The following is a 24,657-nucleotide window of genomic DNA, read 5'->3' on the forward strand; positions in this document are numbered from 1 at the left end:
GCATGAAGTCGAACAAGCTTAAACACTTCGAGGCTTCGTTTGGTCATAGTCACGTGACATGGGTGTTTTGAATCAAGCTTCGGATCAGTGTTTTGACACATCTGCGCTTCGGGATCTCGCAAAGCTTCGGAACGACTGTTTGGCGTCAGCCATCCCATTTCCATCCTCATCTTACGTTACCTCCGAATGCATCGCTAGCTGCAAACAGTAGTTTAGCACAACTCAACAGCGCCTCTTTTTTTCTTCACTAGATCTAACGTTACGCAGTTGTTGGTCCACATCAAGCCGGCAGTGTAATCGCGAAGGTATGTTGATTAAATATGATTGTGGAAATGTTTTCGATAAACGGATCACAGAAATTGGCGTCGGAGGCAACGTTACATGTTTTTAGCCTTGGTTTGTTATAAATGTTGACTTGGGGTGCGTTTCCCAAAACCTAGTTATTATTAATATGTTTGCGTATTAAATATTTTTCAGTGAGTTATTTTAGACACTATTTTAGACGTGAGGGGATCGTTCGGTAAACAGCCAGGTAAACGGTCATAAATTGACGGACTGTCTTTTGTCCACACAAAAATGACATCTGTCATTTTATGATATCAACCCCTTACACTCTGAATGCATTTTTAATGATTTTGTCGAAGTGACATGCTCAAAATTAAAGGCAGCTCTTGTTGTGCGTTTTTATGGTAGCCTAACGTTAAAAGTAGACCTGTCAATCAAAGAGCTTAGTTAAGTACAAGTGCACAGCCACTGTAGACAGTCAGACAAAGTGGTTATTAAGTAATAAAGTGATAGGAAGTAAGTGTTTTTGGACACACACCTATTCATAAAATAGAGCCTTTAATTAACATTTGTAATTTAAGCAAATAAAATTTATTTTCTGTTTTTTTTCACTCAGGTAAATATGATGAAGGCATGGCTTGGTGGCCTCCAGACCCTTTTACAGCCCACGTGATCAAATAGCTTGCGCGCGCATATCGGCCACGGAAGTGTTGTTGTTCCCCAGTGGTTCTAACCTGTTAGCAACTCAGAAAGTTTATTAAAATGGTTTCCCAGCATCAAAATGTCTGGTTCTTGCGTTTGGTTGCACTAATATAATATACTAATATACGTATATATGTATCTGGCCACTTTATATTTGGCCATCTGCTAACGTCTTCTATCCACTCCACTATAGTATACGGATCTGGTAGATGTCTTGAAAAAGTTGATAAGTCAACTTTTTAAAATAACTAACTTTGTCTGTGTTACTTCACTGCTGATTCTTGCCATACTTCCGTTGCCAAACTGCGTGCGCATATGTTGCCACATCATCATTGTGTACAAAGAGTAAAAGGGTCTATAAAGACTCATACAAAATACTCAAGTTTTTTCAAGAGGACATCACCCAACCCATCTAAAGGATGAAAACAATACTCTTGTTGAATACTACATAAGACAAGTAAGAGTGGGGGGCTATGGTGTTCTGATGTTAGTCATTGTACTTTCTACAATGTGATCAATATGAAAACTAATCTTTGTAAACACTTTTCATTTACAGACCATCCTGACTTCACCATCACCACCATTATCCCCTGCATCGTGCCCTTCATCAGACACCCAAAATGCACCACAAACATCACAGGCGAAGAAGAAGAAGAAAACGCACAACAAACCTTCCAAAAAACCCTCCTCCCCCTTCCCTCCTACCTATGGCTGGAAACAACATAACAGTTGGCAAGTTGAATAACTATTTTGACATTAAAGGCTTATATTTTTTATCTTATTCACAGTAACCCCCAGAGTTAGATAAGTGCATACATACCCCTTTCATCTCTGTGCATGCCATAACTCTGTCTGACGCACCCACCGCTAGCTTAGCTTTGCACAAAGACTTGAAGTAAATGGCTCCAGCTAGCATGCTGCTCCCAATAAGTGACAAAATAATGCCAACTTTTTCCTATTTATATGTTGTGATTTGTATAATCACAACATGTACAAATACAGGGTATTAAAAAGTGATAAATCAGAATTGTCAAATTTAAGGCCATTAAAAGTGTTAAATTTAGCTTAGAGGTATTATTTTTTTCCAAATTAGTTTTTTTTTTCAGACTATCAGGTGTCATATTCTGATTGAAATTCTATCTGCGTTCGCGTTAGTTAGTTTAAATATGGGCTTTAGCATATCTGGGCACATAATCAAAGATCTTTCGTCTCTGGTATGTGATCAAAGCCTGGAGAAGAGCCAAACAGGGTCCCCGCGGGTCCTTAAAAAGTCTTAAAACGTCTTAAATAAAATTTCCGATTTTTAAGGTCTTAAAATGTCTTAAAATCTGGAATTTCCATTAAGACGGTCTTAAATTTCTTTTCAGACTCATCATCCAGTGTTTCCCATACATTGTTATATTTCATACATTTTCTATATGTATTTGTAGTATTATAATTGTAATATTTTAGTATTAAAACGGCTTTATTCATTGTTTCGAGCGCTCAGCGGCGCCTCTTTCGTGTGCGCATGCTTTCTCTCTCTCATCCTGCGTCGTGTAGCACATGGCACGTGGGGGAAGGAATTAAAACTTGCCAGTGTTTATTCTCTCATATTTTATATATACGCGATCTACAATAATACTTTTACTTTTAAAAGCGCTTATAACACAAAAAGACGAGAAGAGCAACGGTGAAGCTCTGCACTGCATGAGACCATAATGTAGCCAAAATCACCTCGTAATGTTATATCAGCTCTTAAATGTAAATATATGCTGATATTGTCAGAAGCGTTTTGCTATAAATCAGGATTTAAGCAGTAAGTAACGTGGTTGGATTAAACACGAGGGTCGTGTTATTGGGTCGTGTTTAGTCAAAATTTTTTAGTCAGTAACCCTATTTATATACACAGGCTCTCAAGTCTCACGCATTGACCGTGAGACACACGCATTTCAGTCAGTTCACACGGCACACCTTGTATTTCTCACGCTGAGAAGTAAAAAATTGTCCTGCTATATTCAATAAATGGACGACGCGCATGGCAGTTCTGTCGAGTTCAGCTGCTTCCTTCGAGTTTTTTAAGTGTGCTTTCAACTTTACGCAGCGCCACAAAACCGACACGCAGATGACATCAGGGTACCGCGAGAAATCTTGCGAAGGAGGCTGATTTCAAATCCCTCTCGCGTTACTCTGATGTCATCCACTTGTTGTTTTTTTTTTTTTTTTTTTTTGCAGCGATTCCGGGACGAAATCATTGCCTTTGATCAAAGACAATGAAAGCTAATATTGGGGAATAAAGCCAAATTCGTGCTAAATTATTATTGATTCAGTCAAAAACTCCAACAGCTTTGCAACCAGAAGCTTTAGTTACCTGAAATTAAGAAAAGTACTAGAGGCTTCCTGAAATACATAAAATGTAATAGAGATGCATTTCATTATTATTGCCCTTTCATCATTAAATGTTCTGCAATTCTGTATGTGTACAGTAAGCTCAATCCACTTAAAGTGCTCTATTTTCATGTACTAATGTTGTACTTAATATAGCCTACATTTTTTTGTTCTTTAGTACATTAATATGAAATATGCTAAAATGTAATTTAAAAATGTATTTAGGTACCACTTGAATTAAATTTGAACCCATCTTTGTATGAAAGATGAGTACATATTAACTTCAAGTGGTATACATTTTAGTAATACGAGATATGTTAAATGCATTTCAGTTCATATTAATGTAATCTCAAAATAACACTGATAATGACACTTAGATGTTTTTAAGATTATCTTAAGTACTGAAGTAGAAACATTGTATTATGTACAAAACTATTTTGTGAAAATAGGGCACTTTAAAGGGATAGTTCAACCAAAAATAACAATACTGTCATAATTTTCTCACTCTCACGTTTTTACAAACCTGTATACATTTCTTTGTTCTAAAAAACACAAAGGAAGATATTTTGAGGAATGTTTGTAATCAAACCTTTAATGAGCCCCATTCACTTCCATAGTAAGGATAAAGTATAATATGAAATTCAATGGGGCCCATTAACGGTTTGTTTACCTAACATTAGGTAAAATTAAACAGGTAGCAAAAACTTGAGAATTGGGTGGGGCCAAGGGTCACTGTTGCAAATATCCCTCTCCTGACATCTCACTCCAAACTTTTGGTAAAACTTGAGAGCCCTGATATACATGTCCGACAACAAAACAGATAATATGTAAAAATATAATTAAGTTGTGTTAAAATACAATATAACTCAATTAACCTACTTAGGCTGGGCGATTAATCGAAATCGAACCGCAATCGCGATGTGCAACGTTGCGATTAGCAAATCGCGAAAGGATGCGATATGATGCGATTTGAGAAATATGCAGAGAGGTTTGTGGCAGTCTAACCAATTGAGCGAGCGCAAATATGTCTGTGTTTTCTCCGTGAGAGGCACGTCAAACCAAAACAGCGCTTCTCCTAAACTGACGAGGGGTTTCAATTTAAAGCATGCGCGCAGCCTGTGTCTCTTAGGCTATGTCCACACGAAGCCGGTGCATTCCCTATCCGATCATTTTTTTTCCTTGCTCTAAAAAAATAATCCGTAAACACGAACCCACTGAAACCGACTGAAAGCGGTGTAGTATATATGCCGGACCAGTATGGGGCGCTGTAATTCTGCCACAGATATACACTATACACGGAGAAGAAGACTTTGAGCATGCGCATAACCAACGTATGGTGTTGTCCATTATCGCTTGTTGGTCACCACAATTGCATAGAAGCAATAGATTTTGCTGTAATAAAGCTAGTAGGCTTTAGTAGCTTCTGTAGCACGAACACAATCACGTAGTTCGCCGTTATTGTTGTTTCTGTTACGTGTGATGCTTCCGACACGTGATGTGATGACGTTTTCGCTTCACAAAATATACGGATTGGATGTACAGACGAAACCGCATGGGTGTCGGTTTCAGATTTATCCACTTTAGGACCCGGTTTCAAAAAATAGCGGATTCAGTCTCCCAAAACACCGGATCCGTGTGGATGAAACGCCAATACGATAACAAATTTATGCGTATACAGTGATCCGCGTCTCCGTGTGGACAATGCTTGTTAAATACTCGCGCCCGTTTCCCTATTGCAAGACTTTTCGTGCGCGTCTTCCACAACAAACAAGGTGTTTAAACTTGACGCACACGCGCAAGCCTGTGTCTCTATGCTTATTAAATACTCCCGCCTGTCTCCGCAAGTCCACATCGCAAGACTTTTCGTGCGCGTCTTCCACAACAAACAAGGTGTTTAAACTTGACGCACACGCGCAAGCCTGTGTCTCTATGCTTATTAAATACTAACGCCTGTCTCCGCAAGTCCGCATCGCAAGACTTCACGCCCGCGTCTCTCAAAACGGATGATGCGTTTTACACACACACACACACACACACGCCCAACAATGCTTACAGCCTGTCTCCTTATTTAAAACAAACTAAAATACCATTTAACTGGGTTGCTAATGTCACTTGAATGAAATGACATGACATTGAACGCATTTGGATTTTATATTCATTTTAAAAATCCCAAATGTAGCTTTTTAATATTTGGATAGTTATGAAGTTGAGTATTACAGTTCTTTGTTTACAAAAAAAACCAAACATGCATTCAAATCTTTTCAGTAAAACTCAGTCACCCATTTAAATATTTTAAATTGTTGTTAAAGTTGCAGTTATAATGAACCCACTTATTTAAATACTGTTACAGTGTTAGTCCAAGCTAAAGATCTTTTTACATTTCATACAATAAGAAGTGTTAATCATATTCTTAATTTCTTTGTTTTTGTTTCCTTATTTTCACAAAAAAAAAACATAAGAATACAGTTAAATCACCAGACCCATAAGCAGTATCAGTAAGATCTAACCATCTAAAGAGGCAGATGCGCATTGCATCTGCTACAAAATTTAATCGCATATCGAATCGCAATCGCAATTCTTGGCAGAAAAGGCGCAATTAGATTTTCTCCCTAAATCGCACAGCCCTACTTAAGTCTGTGTCATTAATGTTCAAACAACCCAAGACAAAGAGAAAATCCCTTCTGTAGCTCTAAAAAAAATCATATTTAATTTATACAAAGACTTTACCTAATGTGCAACTTTGTTCTTTTTTATAAATGTTTGTAATTTCTTAATTTGTTACTAAATTTTTCCCACCCCTTTTTTGCTGATCTGAAAAATTATCAGATCTGTGCCTCAAAAACCGTAATGTGATCTGAACCATGAGTTTTGTGATTCGTCACACCCCTATTTTGTAATGTTCTGGGCTATCCTCCATGTCTTTTTCAAAATGCTAAGAGGGGCCAGAATTTAGAAATTTAGAAGGCAGATTTTTACATACACAGTCAACCATGTCAGAATTGTTAGGCGAATTAGCACTTAGTATAAAAGTTATTGTTTCCCTGTGATGTGTCTTGAGTGTGGCTCAGGCGAGCTGTGCCGTGCTATGCTTCAACACACAATTCTGTGTCGTGTCACGCTGAACATTTTCCTGTTTTGTATGTTAAAGTCTTAAATTTTTATTTTAGAGGACTTAAAAAGGTCTTAAAAGTCATTAAATTTGCTGTTAAAAATGTGCAGATACCCTGTCAGATGGTGGATGTGGGGAGTTAAACCGAAAGGTTTGAGCATCACAGATCAACTCCACTGGCCAGTCCTCAACAAAGTGATGATGAATGTTCATTTTCTGATATCATCAACCATTCTGGTGATATGTCATGGAGTCCAGGAGAGGAGATGTTGAGTGAGCCCTCTGAGGAGGAACCAGAAGAGCTGGAATCTCTCAGTGACCCAAAGTAAAAACCTTTTTATTCATGGAAAATGTTTCTGATTGTGTATCAAAAAAATGTCATAGTCAGAATTAATGTGTGTTTTCCTTTTCTTGTTTTCAGTGCTGTTGACAAGTTCATTGTTTGCCAGAGGCAGTTGCTGACCTTGTTCACGGTTTGCCCCCTATGCTGTGGGGAAACCCAGGGACACCCGGAAAGAACATTTATAAAAGTCAAGCAGGTAATGTCTTATTTGTCAACTGTCTATGTATGAGGAGCTGAATTATAGTCTGTGAATGCACAGTATGTATATTAATTATTTGTGTCTTAACTATACAGTTTTTTACTGGCTCATCTTAAAGCTGCTTGAGTATTAAATCTTCTCTCATCTTTCAGGCCTGCAAAACTTGTGGTTATGAGGCGTTACTGGCAAAACCAAGAGAAGGTGCATCGAAACATGCCTGCCTGCAACCTTTTACTCAGCGGTGCCATCCACTTCTCAGGTTGCATGGCTACTCAGACAATCAGGATGCTGAAGCTGTTTGGACTGCAGTGCATAAGTCCCGGCACTTTTTTCCACCATCAGCGCTTATACACTATCCCTACCATCATGCAGGCCTGGAGGAATGAGCAGAGGGGGATCATCAGGGAGTTGAAGGAGACTGGGGGTGGATTGATCTTGTCTGGTGACTGCAGGTACACTGAAAAAAATAATTTCTGGACATCGATTGCACAGAATTAAATTATAATTATATTTCTTAAAATAAAATGAACATAAATTAAAATTCATTTAATTTTAAGAAAACACGATTCAATCATGTTGAACTGGTGTACATAATTAAATAATGTAAATCCAAAAGTTTAAGAAAAATTATTTTAAGAAAACCTAATTCAATCATGCGCAACTAGAGATTGTTTTCAGTGTAGAATGGTTCAGCTCACGTCACTGATGTTGAACAGGTCAATTTGTTTTTGCATTAACCTCTAAATGTACGTTCTTAGATCAGATTCTCCTGGACACTGTGCGAAATATGGTAGCTACTCCTTGATTGAGGATCGAATTAACAAAGTTTTGGATGTTCAGCTTGTCCAAGTACGTTGATGTCACACAGAAATCTTGTGTCTGATTTGGTTACGGATATAACTGTTACTGTTCAGTAATCAGTTGGTATTACAGAGCTCAGAAGTCCCAAGCAGCTCTTGGTGTGAGCTAGAGGGTCTAAAGCGGAGTATGCAGTTCCTAATGGACCAAGACATGCAAGTGTCTGCTCTGATAACAGACAGAAATCGGCAGGTAATGATGCTAGGAGAGATCTAAAGCTGATCAGCATTGAAAGGCACAGTATCACTCAAAATCAATTCTAAATTCTTTAAAAATCAATTTGTGTTTTAGGTGGCCAAGTGGGTGCGTGAAGAAATGTGTTCAGAAGGAACAAGGCATTTCTTTGATGTCTGGCATATTGGTAAAAGTATGTATTGTGATGTGGGTAGTTCTACATATCAAACTTTTTTGTAGTTAAAGGAGCATTTCACCAGTGGAAACATTAATCTTTATTAAAGTGGATTATATTTGTAGTCGAAATGTAACATAATTGTCGAATTTGGTGCCTATTTGACAGAGAAAATTTGTGTTTGTAGTCTCACCCCCTCTACAAAGATATAGGACTTGATGATGATGATTTTTACATCATTGAAAGAAGGAAGTGCAACACTGAAATCCATATTTCTCCTGTCTCAGGGGAAACAGAGGGAATGATGCACGACCATTCAAAAACATGACTGGGGTTCTAACTATACAAAGTTTAATGCAAATGGGTGAAGTGTCCCTTTAAATTCACTTTCCTAAAAATTAGTTTGCTCTGTTTGTCTGCTCTGGAACAGGTATACAGAAAGCACTGGATGCAGCTGCAAAAGAGAGGAACTGTGAAGATCTCAAGCTGTGGAGGCCAGCCATTATCAACCATCTTTATTGGACTGCAGCTTCCACCCATACAGGAGATCCAGATGAGATGGAGGCAAAATTGCAGAGTATGATAAATCATGCACAGGACATACATGAACACAGCACTCCTGCATTTACCAGCTGCGCACATCCACCGTTGGAAGGAGAGGCAAGAGACAGGGAGTGGCTGGAACCAGGTAAAATATAATAGCCTATGTTAAAAGATGTAAAATGTTTTGAGGCTAAACTTTTTTCAGTGCTTGCAGACCTGCCAACCTGTACTCATTTTGCGTAGCAGGTACTCATTTCATGGATTAAAGTTCTCCGTCGTAGCGACGGATTTCCGTCGATTGCAGCGAGTCTACGACGGATTTCCGTCAGTTGCAAAATTATTAAATTAACTTTTCATAAAGACGCAGTGTATTCACCTTGTTAAGTGGAATGTGATCAAAGCCTGGAGTGGAGCCAAATCACGTTCCTCTCTCCACTGTAAGCGTTCTAATCACTACACACCAGATCCACTCCGGGTTTTCTGGCTGTATCTCACGTTAAGCTGAGGTAAAACTTTATTTCTGCTAGCATGGACATACTTGTAATGTAGGAAGGATCCGATGTTTTGGACATCGATAAAGGTGTATAAGACCAATGGAGATTAACTTGACTTAGCGAAATGAGGAAGATTGGCAAGCCTTTCAGTTCGTGGGATAAGAAAATCAAACAGCCAGGTAATTTACGTGTCTTTGCACAGTAAGCCTAGGGTCCTGTATTTTGGGGGTAATTGATTTGTCTCGTACGTGATCGTTTTTGACTGCTACGCTGATCTAATTAGTGGCTGAAACAACGAGTTTGTTAAACTCATGGGTAAACTTCACGTGGCGCCACAAGAACCAAAAGGCAGTCAGATGACATCAAAATCCAGTGAGAGCGAACCGAGAACTCATTAGACGAGACTGCTTCCGAAATGCTCTCGCAGTACGTTGATGTCATCCACCTGTCAGTTCTTGCAGTTGCATGTGCGCGTGGTCAAGAAATCTTGACGTTTGTACATGTATCCGCATTTAAAAACAAGTGATTTTAAATTGAAACAATAACAACAGTGTTAAATGTGCGCGCTGTTTCTGTATGAGGGGAATAAGCAAGTCGCGCATTCGCTTCTCTTTGAGCTTGTGAGTATTTTTGCCGCTTTATTTGCCTTAAATACACATAAGGTTATGCGTCAAAAATCCCGTCTTTGCAAGTATCCTCAAACACGACCATTTAAGTAAACAGCAGAAAAAAGGGTAAGTTAAAGTTACCTTTTTTGCTTATATCTGTCACTAATGTTAATCAAAGAATTAATCTCTCATTGCTCTTGACTAAATCAATTTATACATTTACTATACATTATTGTTTATTATCCTTATTTTATCACTGACTGTTTTTCCTTAGTGAGCTTGAATTTTGTTATTGTGTATTATACGCACGTTGCGCACAATGCGTTGTTTTAAGTTTAACATTGCGCATAAAATAGCACCTCAGCTCAGCCTCTATTGTAAAATAATAATTTGTTGATAAAGGGTACAGTCATTCAATGTACAACTGTCATGATTACAGGCATCCTGTGCGAATTATACACGAGTTTTATTCGAGTTGCTCGTTCAGGGTTTATATTCATACATAACGTTACTGTATTAGAGCTGTGACTGTAAGCTGTTGTGTGAGCAGAACAGACCCTGGATTGTTCGTTTATGTGTACTGAATGATATGATATAAACATTTCTGTACCACTTTTAAAAAAGTTGTATTTGTTCACATTATTAAATGCATTATATAACACGAACAAACTATGAAAAATATAGAGTATATAAGCATTTATTAATTCATGTTTATGTCATTAAAGTAATTGATGAGTTATTTAGCTGTTTCACCTTAATCTGAAATGCCCTGCAAACTACATCTTACAGAATCAATTTTTTTAGTTTGTCACAAGTAGATTAACATGACGGGATAACGTTTTTAACTGTTAGTGCAGGAGTCACAAGTCTTTTGTTTTAGACAAATATTAAAGGTAATGCTTCAATTAAAGGACTGTGTTAAAAGTAAAGCTGTAAATGAACAAACTATTAATAAACCTATAATTTGTTGTAATTAAGTGTTAACACTGTTTATTCACAGAAAAAAACATACTCGCACTGCTGCTGTATTTCACAGTGACAGTTGGCACCCCTATAAATGCCACAGTAGACTTCAATATGGCATTAATGGCAAAAAACATCTGCCCTTAGAATGCTATTGGTCTTGCCTATTTACAAGGAATATGACTTGGCTTGAGAAAAATTTCAGTCAGAAGAATTTTTTTCACTTTAATCCATGTCATTTTGACCTCAAAGTACGGTGGTACGATTTGTCACTCTAATATACGCAAAAACCTGGTGACGCCTCTGTCGCGCGAAGTACTCAAAACAAGCAACAGAAATAGTGAGGGAATCCACCTGACATCCGAGTGAAGCGGATTAAATGCGCTCTGAAATAACGCACTCTTGATAATTCAATTGTCAATAAAAAAAAAAATTGTCAATAAAATAAAACGTCATATACAAACCACATCAAATAAAGTTTTATACATGGAGAATATCTCGTGTCTCGAGCGCCCACGTGATAGGTGCCTATGCCTTTCTGTACTGTACTGTAAACAAAGCTACAATAAATTAAAGACAGACAGACAGTAAAGAGCACTACTGTCACAGTTATGGTTGAATTTAAAGCAGTGTTAACTCTAAACTTTATTATATTGCTAAGAAGTTTACGTTCGCGCCGCTTAAAATGCGTCTCGAGGGTAACATTGCGTAAGAGTACATACAGACAAATAGCAGCAGACCGAAAATATATTTTAGTGACTAAGGGTGAAGCACTGGCCCGATCGGGCAAGTGACAATAGGATTTACTGGCCCGAGCTTCTCTCACACTAGCCCCGGGCAACCGGGCAGTCCCTTATGTCGAGCCCTGCGTAGTATTTTCTCATTTGAGGTTACGCGCCCACGTCACGTTGCTGTGCGCGTGGTCATAAAGCTTAACATTTGTTCACGCACCGCAGTTTTAAGTTAAGTGATTTTAAGCCGTTGACAACAGTGCTATATGCGCTATATACCTGTTTCTGTTTAAGAGGAGCGTGCAAGCCGTGTATCCGCTTCTCATTAAGCTTGTGAGTATTTTGCTGTTGTATTAGCCTTAAATGCATACACGCGTCAAAATTCCCATCTTTTGCAAGTCTCTTCATAAACACGAACATTTAGGTCTTAAGAGAATCTAAACAACTAAAACAGAAAACGCATGTGTTAACAGTATATTAGATCCAGACTTCAGTCTAAAAGGGGAAGTTACCTAGTTTTAATCCTGTCTGTCACTCTTGTTAATCAAACAGCATTGAGAGAAAATCGCTCACTGCTCTTAACTAAATCACTTTTCTACCTTTAATAAGATTTGTACGTCGAATTGTACACAAGTTTGATTCGAGTTGCTCGTTCAGGGTTTATATTCATATACTGTATTATTAGAGCTTTGACTGTGATCAGAACAAACCCTGAATTATGTTTATGTGTACTACTAAATAATAATAAAAATACAAATTTCTGTAACACTGTTGAGTTGTGCTACACTGCTGATGCAGCTTGCCATGCATTCGGAAGTAAATGATGATGGAGATTAATCTTAAAGTATATTTATTAACTTGCTGCGGTTGACACAGCAGTAGGGCCAAGCTCAAATCGCGGCAGTGGCAGCTAGTAGTGTCAAGATGAACAAAGTAGTGGCAGCTAGTGGTGGCACTTCCGGCATCTGGCTCATTTTGAGGCATTTAGTAGTGGCACTTGAGGCATCTGACTTATCTTGTTTGTGGCGCCTCCGCCATCTTAAGGCAGCTAATCGTGGCACTTCCGGCATCGGACTCATCTTGAGGCAGCTAGTGGTGGCACCGTGACTTTTTGAGGCAGCTGACAATTTTTGTGTCATTTAGGGGTAGCACCGCGTCGTATATTTGTACCAGCTGTTTACGCGGTTTTTGTGCTGTCATAATGTTTGCGTGCTGGCTGTCAGTCGGCCATGTGTGAGTGTGTTGTCATGATTGTGCGCGCACGCTGGCTGACAGTCGTTTATAGGTGCGGGCATTTCGAGATGCCACGGTTACTCTTGAGATGCCACCACTCTGCCCCTCGGAATAGAAATAATAGAATTCTAGTTTTCTCACTTTGTTCATCTTATCTTATTATTTTAGCGGGCAGACTGAGAAACACGTGGCTAAAATATTTCTAATTTATTTAAACAGTATTTTAAAACCAGGAAGCCCCCCTCTTTTACTAATCTTACAGTATTGCAATTCTCTTGTCTACCGGTCCGGTAGGTGCCCCCAAGCACAAACGAGAAACACCGCCTATGCTTTTACTTATTGTGCCCCCTGCGAGTTGTTGGTTGTCAATTTTATTTTTAAATATCTTTTTTTTCTGCAGATTAAACTAAGTAATACGGAAAAGTTATGAAATCATTTTCAGTTTTAGTTTAACCCTTCTATTTGAATTTAGTTTTTACACATCATTTAAATATTTTAATTCATAATTTTTCGGAAGGGCACGGATAATGGCTTTAAAACGAATAACGAATTCATCCGAATAACAGAAAAAATATTCGGCCAGACATAATCACGTGTTTACTGGAACAGCGCTAAATTATACACCCCTTAAAGCATGTATAATATGTGTGTGAAGTGAATGAGTGCAATCTATAAAATTACATGGATGACATTTTCTGCGTGTCCCTTAGAAACGCGAGCTGTTTTGGAATTAGTTTTAAAACGCTGCTAATATCAAACTTATTTTAACTGTAAAAATGAGCCTTTTAGTTTTTTTTTTTTATTATTATTTAATTACACAAGACCAGAAAACCTTGATAAAATGCTGCACTCTGATAATAAAATATTCGTTAATAACTCCGTGTCTCCGTGACTTCGGTCACAGATGATCTTATAGTTAAAGCAAGCTTCATTGTCAATCTAGGTGAATATACAATAAATAAGTAAATAGATAAAAATATGAAAATGTAACATTTTAAAAGCAAAATTTAAACTGAAGATTATGACATGAATTACAATTAACATAAAAAATAAAGTAGGTAAATAACAACTGAAACATTTGAATTAAATCTTTCTAATTGCCTTATTGTTTAAAATAATTTTGCTTGTTTTGAACTAAGTCAAAACTGACTTTAAAATAATAGAGCATACTGTTATTTGAAATTTTAAACGAATATCTGATTATTTATTAATTTAGATGAAAATTAATAAGGAAGTTTTTTTAAACAATTCGTTCTGTTCGCGCAAACGCTGTAGGCTATGGACATAGTTAATAATGAGCTCAGCAAGTTTGTAGTAATGCTTATTATGCTTTCGTAAATTTGTTTTTGAACTATTCTGTCAGTGCACGTACTTGCGTGTCTGTGTGTTGCGTTTCGGATCTGTCAGTCAGCGCGAGTCTTGTCGATCTTAATAACTTTTTAACTTAAAACTTATCTCTCTTAATAACTCTTTAAACATCAAGCAAGTCCTGCATTTTATTTTATTTATTTCCTGCATGTTTTTAAACCGAAACCAAGATGTCAGACATGACACGCATCTTAGTATTAATCATTTCACTCTCAGAAAACGTATGTTTAATTAATAGATGTTTAAGTATTTGAATCGCTAAACGAGGGATTAATGTTGGCTACTTATTTTTTCTGAAAACATCCCACTCATTTAGACAGAATGGGTCACATATGTAACTGTGCTGAAAGACACAATAAACGCTTAAAGGTGATTGTTACAGATAAAAATACAGATACAAATACTGACTCCGCTGCACACCCCTACAATAGATTACTTTACAATAAATTAAATCAAGACAATAAAATATATAATGTAGGTATACTCTATATGCAGTAAAATACATACAATCACAAAATAGAAAATTTTATAAAGTGTACAGTTGCTCAATAAACAGTATGAACGAGGAAAACAGTGCACAATGAGTAGCCTATAGTAACAAGAAATTCGAAAATAACAGGAATGTCACTGTAATAACTAATTGTTATATGATTCTGTGCCGGTATAATTACATATAGTTACATTATTTTAATATTTTATATATTCTGTTTATTCATATGACACACACATGCACATCGTGGTGGTGGAGAATGAGAATGTTTCACTTACAGTACATAAAGTGACAAATACCAAGCATTAGTACACATAATGCTCTTTTTGCAACAAATCAATTGTGGATATGAAACATATCTTGGTTGTTTGGTCTGATAAACAAACTGTGACGTTTTTCTTTTACTTATTCTTTTAAAAAGTTTTACATTCACAACACAATAACTAAAAAGATTCATTCAAAATTTATTTTGAACATTTATTCACATTAAGATCACAGGTGTTAATGTACAGTGCTGCACTGCTGGCCCTGGGGTACATGTGAATCTCCACCCTGTGTGGTCAAAGACAAGTAATAACAGTATGGTATTTTTTATTTGAGAAACCTTATATCAGAACTTGATATAGTCTTGGCCCCGGCGTTTCCCGTTTGTGCTTGGGGGCACCTACCGGTAGACAAGAGAATTGCAATACTGTAATAATTGGTAAAAGAGGGGGTTTCCTAGTTTTAAAATACTGTTTAAATAAATTAGAAACATTTTAGCCACGTGCTTCTCAGTCTGCCCGCTAAAATAATAAGATGAACAAAGTGAGAAAACTAGAATTCTATTATTTCTATTCCGTTGGGCAGAGTGGTGGCATCTCAAGAGTAACCGTGGCATCTCGAAATGCCCGCACCTATAAACGACTGTCAGCCAGCGTGCACACACACACACGCACCTCGCGTGAATTAAATGAACGCCAGCAAAATGCCATAGTGCCAAGAGTTGTGGCACCTAGTTCCCCATAGTTCCCGAGGCATCTCGAAATGGCCAACTGACAGCCAGCACGACAGCACAAAGACTGCGTAAAACAGCTGGTACAAATATATGACGCTGAAGTGCCATCCCTAAATGACACAAAAACTGTCAGCTGCCTCAAAAAGTCACGGTGCCACCACTAGCTGCCTCAAAATGAGTCCGATGCCGGAAGTGCCACGATTAGCTGCCTTAAGATGCCGGAGGTGCCACAAACAAAATAAGTCAGATGCCTCAAGTGCCACTACTAGATGCCTCAAAATGAGCCAGATGCCGGAAGTGCCACTACTGATGCCGTAAGTGCCACTACTAGCTGCCACTGCCGCGATTTGAGCTTGCTGTCTCTCTGACACAGCATTCTCACGCAGGACCGGATTAACAAATTCTGGGCCCCTGGGCACAAAGACATCATAGGCCCCTCCCATTCCTCTTCCTATCAACTCCAGAGGCGGACACTAGGCTACTTAATTTACTTTTATGTAGAAAGTAAAAATACTTTAAGTATTTGTATTTTATCAGTGTTTTTCTTTGAAAACATACATTCCTAAGCATATTATCTTAATTTTTACTCCACTACATTTCATAATTTCAAGTTTTTGGTTTATATTTAATCTTTAAGTACATTAAACATCTAGTTTTTTTTACTTAAGTAAAAACAAAAAAGTACTTTCGTACTTTTACTCCAGAAAAGTAAAAGTACACAATATTTATGTAATTAGGTATTAAATCAATTTTAATATACAATATGAAAAGAATACACAGTATAATTCTATGCCTTAGAATGTACTTGTTCGGAGTTCGTTTTTTATTCTTGCCATTTGCGAAAACAAGTCAAAAAAGGTCTTAGGCAGGGGCGTTGCTAGACATAAAGCTCTACTGGGGCACAGGCCCCCCATTTTTTGCTGACTTTTTTTGAAAGCCTGCTGTGTGCAAGAAGTGTGCAACACTTCTAAACAATGTCTTTTGCTTAACCCACTATTCTACAGTGCAACAGTTACTGCGAAAGATACATATACAAGTGTAATCTTCATCATACCTAACATTATTAACATGTTTTTGGAGGCATAAATGGCATAGCATGTTTGGAAATAATGACAGCAGAGAAATATTTTCTACATTATACAATGATAGCAATTTTATCATTTTATGACTGCTATACTAAATAATCTCAGTCATAGTTACTGCTAACTGTTATGTAAGTTAGTGTCCTAGAGTTAAATATTAGTAAACTAAATATTAAATTCATTTGAAAATACAGAACAGTATAACACATACATGTGTTGATTTTCTCAGCAACAATGCAATTCTATAGATTTGACGAATAGTTTCCCTGAGATTTTTCCTCTAATGTTTGATCCCTGACAGGGTGATGATGTAGTTTGTCTTACCTCCCTTAAACTCATCATTTTTCTTCTTCCCTTTCCCTGCTTTGCACAAAACATTTGTGATGTACATCTACAGAAGCCAATAATGATCGAGAAATTAAAATGATTATCATTATTATTAGAAACTTACTTTAGTCTGGTCATGTTTTCATAAGCTAACTCACTCGCGTGGCGTCACCTTTTGAATGCGGTTGTGCGCTGATGAACGCAAAGACGCGCGCGGACATGGATATGTGCGTGCACACGTCAATGCGACTGCTTCGTCGCTTTTACAAGCGTAAATTGGGTAACTACATTGCATATAGACCCGTTTTTGCCGCGATTGTCTTTGCAAAGGATTGCACTAGTTAACTGCCCCAGTAAAAGGGGTCTAGTGAAGCCCCTGGTCTTAGGGCAACAATCAAGGGTCTTACTGTAAGAAGTCGTTCGTCTTTTGTGCCCCACAAAGACGGGTCATTTATATTTCCACAGGTTGTGTTGAGCTGTTGGCACTAACCTCTGGGACCGTGTCGCATGAAGCACTGCTTGCTTCAGGTGGTGGCGAGAGACTCTCCGGCGGCTCGGGCTCGCAAGCGGGACTGGTGTCACAATCAGCCTCATTGCTAAGATTACAACAGGTGCCTTCTCTAACGAGCAACTAGCAACCTCCTTTAAAAAAAGCTTCTTTCTCCTCTTTTTTTTTTTTGCTTTCGTTTAATGTTTCCGGTAGGAATGCGTCGATCCATTATGTTTTCTGGTTTTGCGGTCTAGCTACATTTTTTTTTTTCTTAATTTTGTCAAGAATTGACATTAAACCCGCCCTCCCATACCATTGTATCAATCGTAAAGGGCATGTCTTCTGGTAGAAATTATTCACACTATTTAATTGGTCAACTTGTCACGCTTATACAGTGAGTGTGTAAACATTGGATTGTTGACTTGCACATTTTAATTTATTTTAGTGGCATAAATGCAGATTACATCAAAATAAGTTATTTGTACAAAATGTGTTTTGTATTTGATGTCGTTGTGCAAAAAAAAAAATGTAAAAAATGCACGTTACATGACATATCGTCGGGGGCCCCCTGGGGGCCGGAGGCCCCGGGGCAACTGCCCCATTTGCCCATATGGTAATCAGGCCATGTTCTCACGGTCAGATCAGCTCTACATACATGCAGAGATGAACACACACACACACACACACTGATCTACCATAACCCACAGGGGACAAACATTAACGCAAACGCGTTTTACATAGCTTACACTTTGGTGCCCTCTTGTGACCACTCACATGCACAACACAGAACAACTGAGGACATTATAAACATGTTTAACAAACACTTTACAAAAAGGTTGTATTTGTTCAAATTAGTAAATGCATTATGAACAAAAAATGAACATTATATTGTATATAAGCATTCATTAATTCTTGTTTATGTAATTACAGTAATTGATGTTAGTAATTGATGTTGCATTAACTATGCTAACAGGTTCAAATTTGATTTAAATTAAAATGCTAAAATCATATATATATATGTATATGTATATATATATATGTATATATGTTTTTTTTTTCACCCCTGATGAGTTTGCACCCCTGAAATCATTAAGGTTAGGAATAATATGAGGATGAGTTAATGATAACAGAATGTCATTTGTGGATGAACTATCACCCACTATTTAACAGGAATATCACTATTTAACAGTGTTTGTGCAGACATGCTAAACTTTGGAGAATACAGTATTTAACAATAATAATGTTATTAATCACCATGTTTGGCAAATTTTATTCACATTTATAATTATTTTTAAAGCAGATTATGGCAGGATGGGAAAAAAGTGAGTGTAATGTGCAGCATGTTACCTTGAAAGTTACCGAGAGGTGTGTGCGCGTGCATGTGTTAAATTAGATGTTAAAAACCCTTGTTCTGTCCTTTCGGCCGATGCTACTGTACTCAAAAAAAATTCCAAGGTTGGCAGGTCTGTGCCTGTTAAGTTTAGTTTGGTTTTATCAATAGTGTGTACTAAAAATGACTTGTATTATTGAAATGTGACAGACTATATGACAGAATATGTTTTATTCAGGATCACCAGCAGCCACTAAACTGGAGAGTGTAGCTGCCAGGAAAGCACTGGTAAAGGATATTCAACAATTGTCACCTCAGCATCAGAAATTCTCCCTGGAGGCCTACTAGTCTGGTAGGAAGGGGGGGTTCACCTGCACCCGAGAGGTATATTTTTTAACCTGGTTTTTTGTGGTCCTTGGGGTGTCTAGGGAAGGAGTTTTGATGTTCCCCATGCAGATTGTTGTCCCGTGTGTGATTTTTTGTGTCATCTTTTGTGGCCGTGCTTGATGTTCGGCTGTGAAAAATGTGAACTTTAAATCTACATAGAATCTGAACAATACATCCTACAGACACAATCCACCCCATTTTCTCTTAATCTTTGCATAAGGAATTGATAGATATGAGGATTGTCTTGATTGGATGATGTGTGGTGCATTGAAACTCAAATGGACACAAATAATTGAAAGGGAATCTGTGACCTTGGATCAGTCTAACTTCTCCCCTGTGGACCCTATTGATGTATGTTTTCTGACTTTTGTATTTTTGCAGTCTTTGGGATGTCTGGGGAGCAAATGTTGATGATCCCTACTTAAAATATTGTCACATGTTGGTCCAACTGAACATCTTCCATAATAAGGAGTTACTATTCAAACCGTTATTTTGGTATTATATTTATAGAAACAAAAGAGAAAACCACTCATATAGTCAAATATGTGTATATATAGGGTATAACAAATCCCCATTTGAATAAACTAAAATAGAAAAAAGTGATTCTAATCAAAGGTCAAAAGGTCAAGGGCAATGAAGTCTATTCATCATACAGCAGGGCTGTTTCTCAATATGCGTTCTTCAGCGATCTTGCGTTCTCGTGTCCTCGCTCTACGTCATCATTAACAGTCGAAGTTCATTCCAATTCTCAAGAACGCAAGTACAGAGGACGCATGAAAATACCCGGATGTGTTCTTGATATCGAGGATGCATCGAGTGCAGACTTGCGCGCTGAAATCGCTTTACGCCCCAGAAGTCATTGAGGCAAAACAATGGCGGAGGTCAGGTGACCAACAGGAAGATCGCACACATCTCAATTCTCATAAGTGCGTTCTGTGTTCTCGCGACCTTCTGAGTTCGTTCTTCCGAGGTCGCCTGGCAAGTTCAATCTCCACAAGGACGCAAGTCCGTTCTTTGCGTTCTTGAAATTTGAGAAACAGCCCAGGTCTTCATAATCGATCTCTTGCTCCTCGTCGTCTTCACCATCTCCATCCATCTCCTCGACTGGTTCCTCCAGCAAGCCAGTGAGTGAAGTGGGGAGGATAGGTCCACAAGACCACACTGGTTCCAGAGTACCCTCTTCAGTCTTTTCCCAGCCTTGGCCAGGATCATGGGGCTTGGGACACCAGAATATCGGTGTGGCTCTCTTGTAGATGGCCAGACGGTGGTTGACACAGTTGATGTGTGGGACCAGGTTGTCTCTGCAGGGAGGGAGCCCGGACAGATCCACCTTGGATCTGGTGGTAAGCGTCTCATCCTCTCCAATCATTCTTTTCAGCATGATTTTGAATGTGAAATGAACTGCTTTGCCAAGCTGAAAGTTGGTTAGGAGAACTGTGTGAAGAGTTTTGCAAAAGTGACCTATGTATTGAGAAATGTGTCCTAGCATCTGTAAAAAACTGTTATTGCCATTACATGCTACAGAATATCTGCCTTGAAAAAACTCACTTGAAGGCTGCATGGTACTTGGATTACTCTGCAGCTTTTTCAGAGATCCAACCTTCCCTTTGCCTCTAAAGGTACTTGTAAAGCTTTCCCTGGGAAGATGTAGAGGCCGAGTATTGTGCAGTAGTCTGCCCCCTTACATTCTGCCAGTTCGCTGACATTTAGGATCTGCCTGTGCTTTCCGATCCCAATGTCGACGTAGGTGGTCAGCGGGACGGATTGGGCGTGGTGTAGGAGGATGAAGAAAATGTCTTTGTCTGCAGTCCTCACCACAGCCACCTTGTGCCCCAGTTGAGCGGCATACAGCAAGTACAGAACAACCCGGCTGTCAGTCTCTTCCTGGGTTGAATCCAACTGAGGTATCTCACATAGTCCTTCTCACATGGCCATCAGTGTGGTCCTTCGGATGAGACGTTAAACCAAGGTCCTGACTCTCTGTGGTCATTAAAAATCCCAGGATGTCTTTCGAAAAAGAGTAGGGGTGTGCCCCGGCATTCTGGCCAAACTTGCCCGTTGGCCTACTAATCATCCCCCATACTAATTGGCTATATCACTCTGTCTCCTCTCCAATAATAAGCTGGTGTGTGATGGGTGTTCTGGCGCAATATGGCTGCCGTCACATCATCCAGGTGGATGCTGCACATTGGTGGTGGTTGAGGAGAATCCCCCTTTCATATGTAAATCGCTTTGAGTGCTGCCGGAAAGCGCTATATAAATGTAACTAATTATTATTATTATTATTATTTGACACCATCATCTCCCTTGGATTTCTTTGTAGCAGGATTAAACTCTTCAGGCTCACTATCATTTTCTTCCATGTCTTTCTTTGACTTGGGCATGATTAGCAATGATCACCAACTAGCCAATTAGCTATTATAGTATAACAGTGTTGACTTTATTTTTCCTTAATGTCTTCAAGGCAGCTTCAAACTTGGTAGAGGAGTATATTTTTCAGACTCACCATCGATATCACTCTTCTCTTTTTTGAGGATGATTAGCATGCATCAATTGCAAAAAAAGAGAAGCTGGGAAGATGGGCCAGCACTGATACAGTGTGGCACTGGATTACTCCAAACAGCTTTTTTGTATTTTGGGCTTGCTAAGTCTGGACTTTCTGAAGGCCTTCAGAGTTATTAACTTTCGACCACACTTATTGCTCTAAGTTTCAAATTGATTCCAATCTAAATAAAAAACTTGGCACAATATTTTAATGTGGAATATGTTTTTCAAACTGGTATAAATTTGTAATGCTTCAGGTGTCTGATAAAGACATTATGTAAATGTTCTTTTTTGCTTTTTTTGGAAATCCAGGGAGGCAACCAATATAGCCAGAAAAGACATACACGTGACGGTGTTTCGGGTGTGGATCATCAGCGTTTGTTTGTTGGACATCTTACGGACTGTGGGGATGCAGGGGTTGGGAGACGTGTATCGGTGGGGTCCATAGGGGAGGAGTTCCAGTGATCCAATGTCATAATTTTATTTACATTTTTTTGTGTTTGTTTGAGTTTTTGTGCATTGTGCATCATCTAATCATGACAATCCTCATATCTATCAATTCCTCGTGCAAAGACGAAGAGGGAATGGGGTGGATTGTGTCTGTGGAGTGTGTTGTGCGGATTCTGTGTTGATTTGAAGTTTTCCTTTTTCACAGCCGAAAATCAAGCACGGACACAAAATTAGTTTTTTTTTTTCAATTTCTGGATATTGCAATACATTTGTAGCATGTAAATGATGACAGAATGTGAATGGCTAAAAACTAATGCAGTCTTGTATAGCAGACCAAAGTGTTATAGATTGATAACAGCATAACATATTGTTTGCAAAAATATAATTGCAAAGATGAGTCATTGTCTTAGACCCATTTCAACTGAAAACATTAATGTCATGTCTTTTGCATTTCACTGCATTGGGTTAGCTTTGGAGACCTAATGTTTTATCTACTTATCTCGTACAGACTTCTCTTAGCAGCCCTACATTACAATAGTAATGGCAACAGAGATGTAGCTCGAACCAGTGAGGGTGAGGCACCCTACGCCGTTCGCTACCGGCGGTTTCAGAAAGGTGGCTGGGTAGTCCACCCCATCAAGGAGAAACCATCTTACGGTTAGTAGTTTCACTTAGTTTTTCAATCTTTTTAATGTGAATCTATCATTTTTTTATGTGAGTCAACCATTTTACTAAATGTGTTTTAAACATTTTTCTCCTTAAGGATACGCAACAAATCTTATGGTCTCTCTGGTAGAGGAATACCGCAAGTCACCACAGGCCCTACAAGAAAGCAGTGCTGTCTTGTCCTCTGCTGCACTGCCCCCCTCACCTCTTCCCTCCAGAAGGTTGCCCTTTGGGGGCCCTATATGGGTTTACTATGGGCAAGCCCACTCTGGGCTAGCCCATGCGGGCCCCCATGACTTTGCCCTTTTGGGCTCCATGAGGGTTTTTTTGTGGGCCAACCCACTGTGGGCTTGCCCACAGAAAACCCAAACAGGGCCCATATGGGCTAGCCCATGCAGGCCCCCTATTACTTTGCCCTTTTGCCCACAAAAAACCCCACACAAGCCCCATATTTTCTAGCTAGCCCCCATTATTTTGCCATTTATTCTTGGATCCCTCACATTCAAGTCACCCCATTTTTGAACTTTTGCCATCTGGCCGGCGTTTCAGAGCCGCGAATACCAGAACAGTAAGGCACAAAAACAGTTTCTTCCCCCAGGCAATCTACCTCATGAACAGTTAAATGTTCCCCACTCATACTTATGCAAAAAAGTGCAATATCCTTATATTTATGTGTTACCCCTCCATTCTAGTACATCCCTGCATCTTATTTAATCCTATTCAATTGTCATTTATAGCACAATTGTTTACACACCTATTTATTTGCCTACAATTTTTGTCTGTGTGTTGGTGTCTTTGTGTACTGGAAGCTTATGTCACTAAAACAAATTCCTCATATGTGCAAGCATTCTTGGCAATAAAGCTCTTTCTGATTTCTGATTCATTCATCATAGTAATAATATTTTTTTAAATATTTGAATTATTAAAATAAGTATAATTATTATTAAATTATTAAAATAATTATCATTGGTTGTTATTATCTTAGCAGATAATTTGAAGAGTTTTGTTGCAAAACGAGATAACCACCGTTTTTTTAATTGTTCAGAAATCTAGTTTTTTGGTTGTGCATTCCAGTTAATTTCAATGCAACTGCAGTTGGTTTGTTTTGATTTAAAACCTTCATAACTTAAATAATACAGCTAAGTAGCACCATAAAACAAAATAATAACATGATAACATAATAATAAACATGTTTTGACAAAAATGTTAAAAAATGGATTTATCTCGTTTTGCAACGAACTTCATTTCCTTTTGATGTTAATTGTTGTTGTTAAATCAAAAACCATAGCTACTACACTTTTGCTATAATAAAACCATTGGTATACATTTTTATGAAGGTCTGTCAATTTAGAACAAAATGTGCATGCATGTTTATGTGGAAATAATTGAACACACCCCCGGATACGGCTCTTAAAAGCTATGCTTTAAAGCACAACATTTCTGTTTATTTTAATACAATAAATATTAAATGTTAAACAAGTTCTAATTTTCAGTCCGTCTGAACGCAGTGCTTCGCTATGAGAAACACTTTCTTTACCATCTTTATTGTGTTTTAACATGTTGGGCCCTATTTTAACGATCTGAAACGCAAGTCCGAAGCGCAAAGCGCAAGTGACTTTGTGGGCGGATCTTGGGCGCTGTTGCTATTTTCCCGGCGGGAGAAATAAGTCTTGCGCCGGGCGCAAATCAATAAGGGGTTGGTCTGAAGTAGGTTCATTATTCATAGGTGTGGTTTGGGCGTA

At 38.3% G+C, this 24,657-nt stretch overlaps 1 protein-coding gene across 5 annotated transcripts; it reads left to right on the plus strand.

The window, feature by feature from the left end:
* Nucleotides 1-24,394, plus strand: LOC141362054 (uncharacterized). Of its 5 annotated transcripts, none has more exons than XR_012368022.1 (13): nucleotides 1-305; nucleotides 902-1,444; nucleotides 1,544-1,719; nucleotides 6,574-6,788; nucleotides 6,885-7,002; nucleotides 7,158-7,457; nucleotides 7,764-7,854; nucleotides 7,939-8,055; nucleotides 8,155-8,230; nucleotides 8,643-8,900; nucleotides 17,514-17,659; nucleotides 19,107-19,252; nucleotides 22,758-22,904. XR_012368022.1 is itself a non-coding variant. In XM_073863802.1 (13 exons), the coding sequence occupies exons 6-12, from the start codon at nucleotides 7,177-7,179 to the stop codon at nucleotides 19,137-19,139; spliced, it is 1,002 nt and encodes a 333-aa protein (XP_073719903.1). In that variant the 5' UTR covers nucleotides 1-305; nucleotides 902-1,444; nucleotides 1,544-1,719; nucleotides 6,574-6,788; nucleotides 6,885-7,002; nucleotides 7,158-7,176; the 3' UTR covers nucleotides 19,140-19,156; nucleotides 22,758-22,904. The 5 variants fall into 5 exon arrangements, 2 of the variants coding, with proteins under 2 accessions (XP_073719903.1, XP_073719904.1); XM_073863802.1 differs by having other exon boundaries at nucleotides 19,107-19,156; XR_012368023.1 differs by lacking the exon at nucleotides 19,107-19,252 and adding an exon at nucleotides 23,013-24,394 and having other exon boundaries at nucleotides 2-305; nucleotides 22,758-22,906.
* Nucleotides 24,395-24,657: the final 263 nt, after the last annotated feature.

This window comes from Misgurnus anguillicaudatus, chromosome 25 (assembly GCF_027580225.2).
Source record: "Misgurnus anguillicaudatus chromosome 25, ASM2758022v2, whole genome shotgun sequence".
Taxonomy (NCBI): Eukaryota; Metazoa; Chordata; class Actinopteri; order Cypriniformes; family Cobitidae; genus Misgurnus; species Misgurnus anguillicaudatus.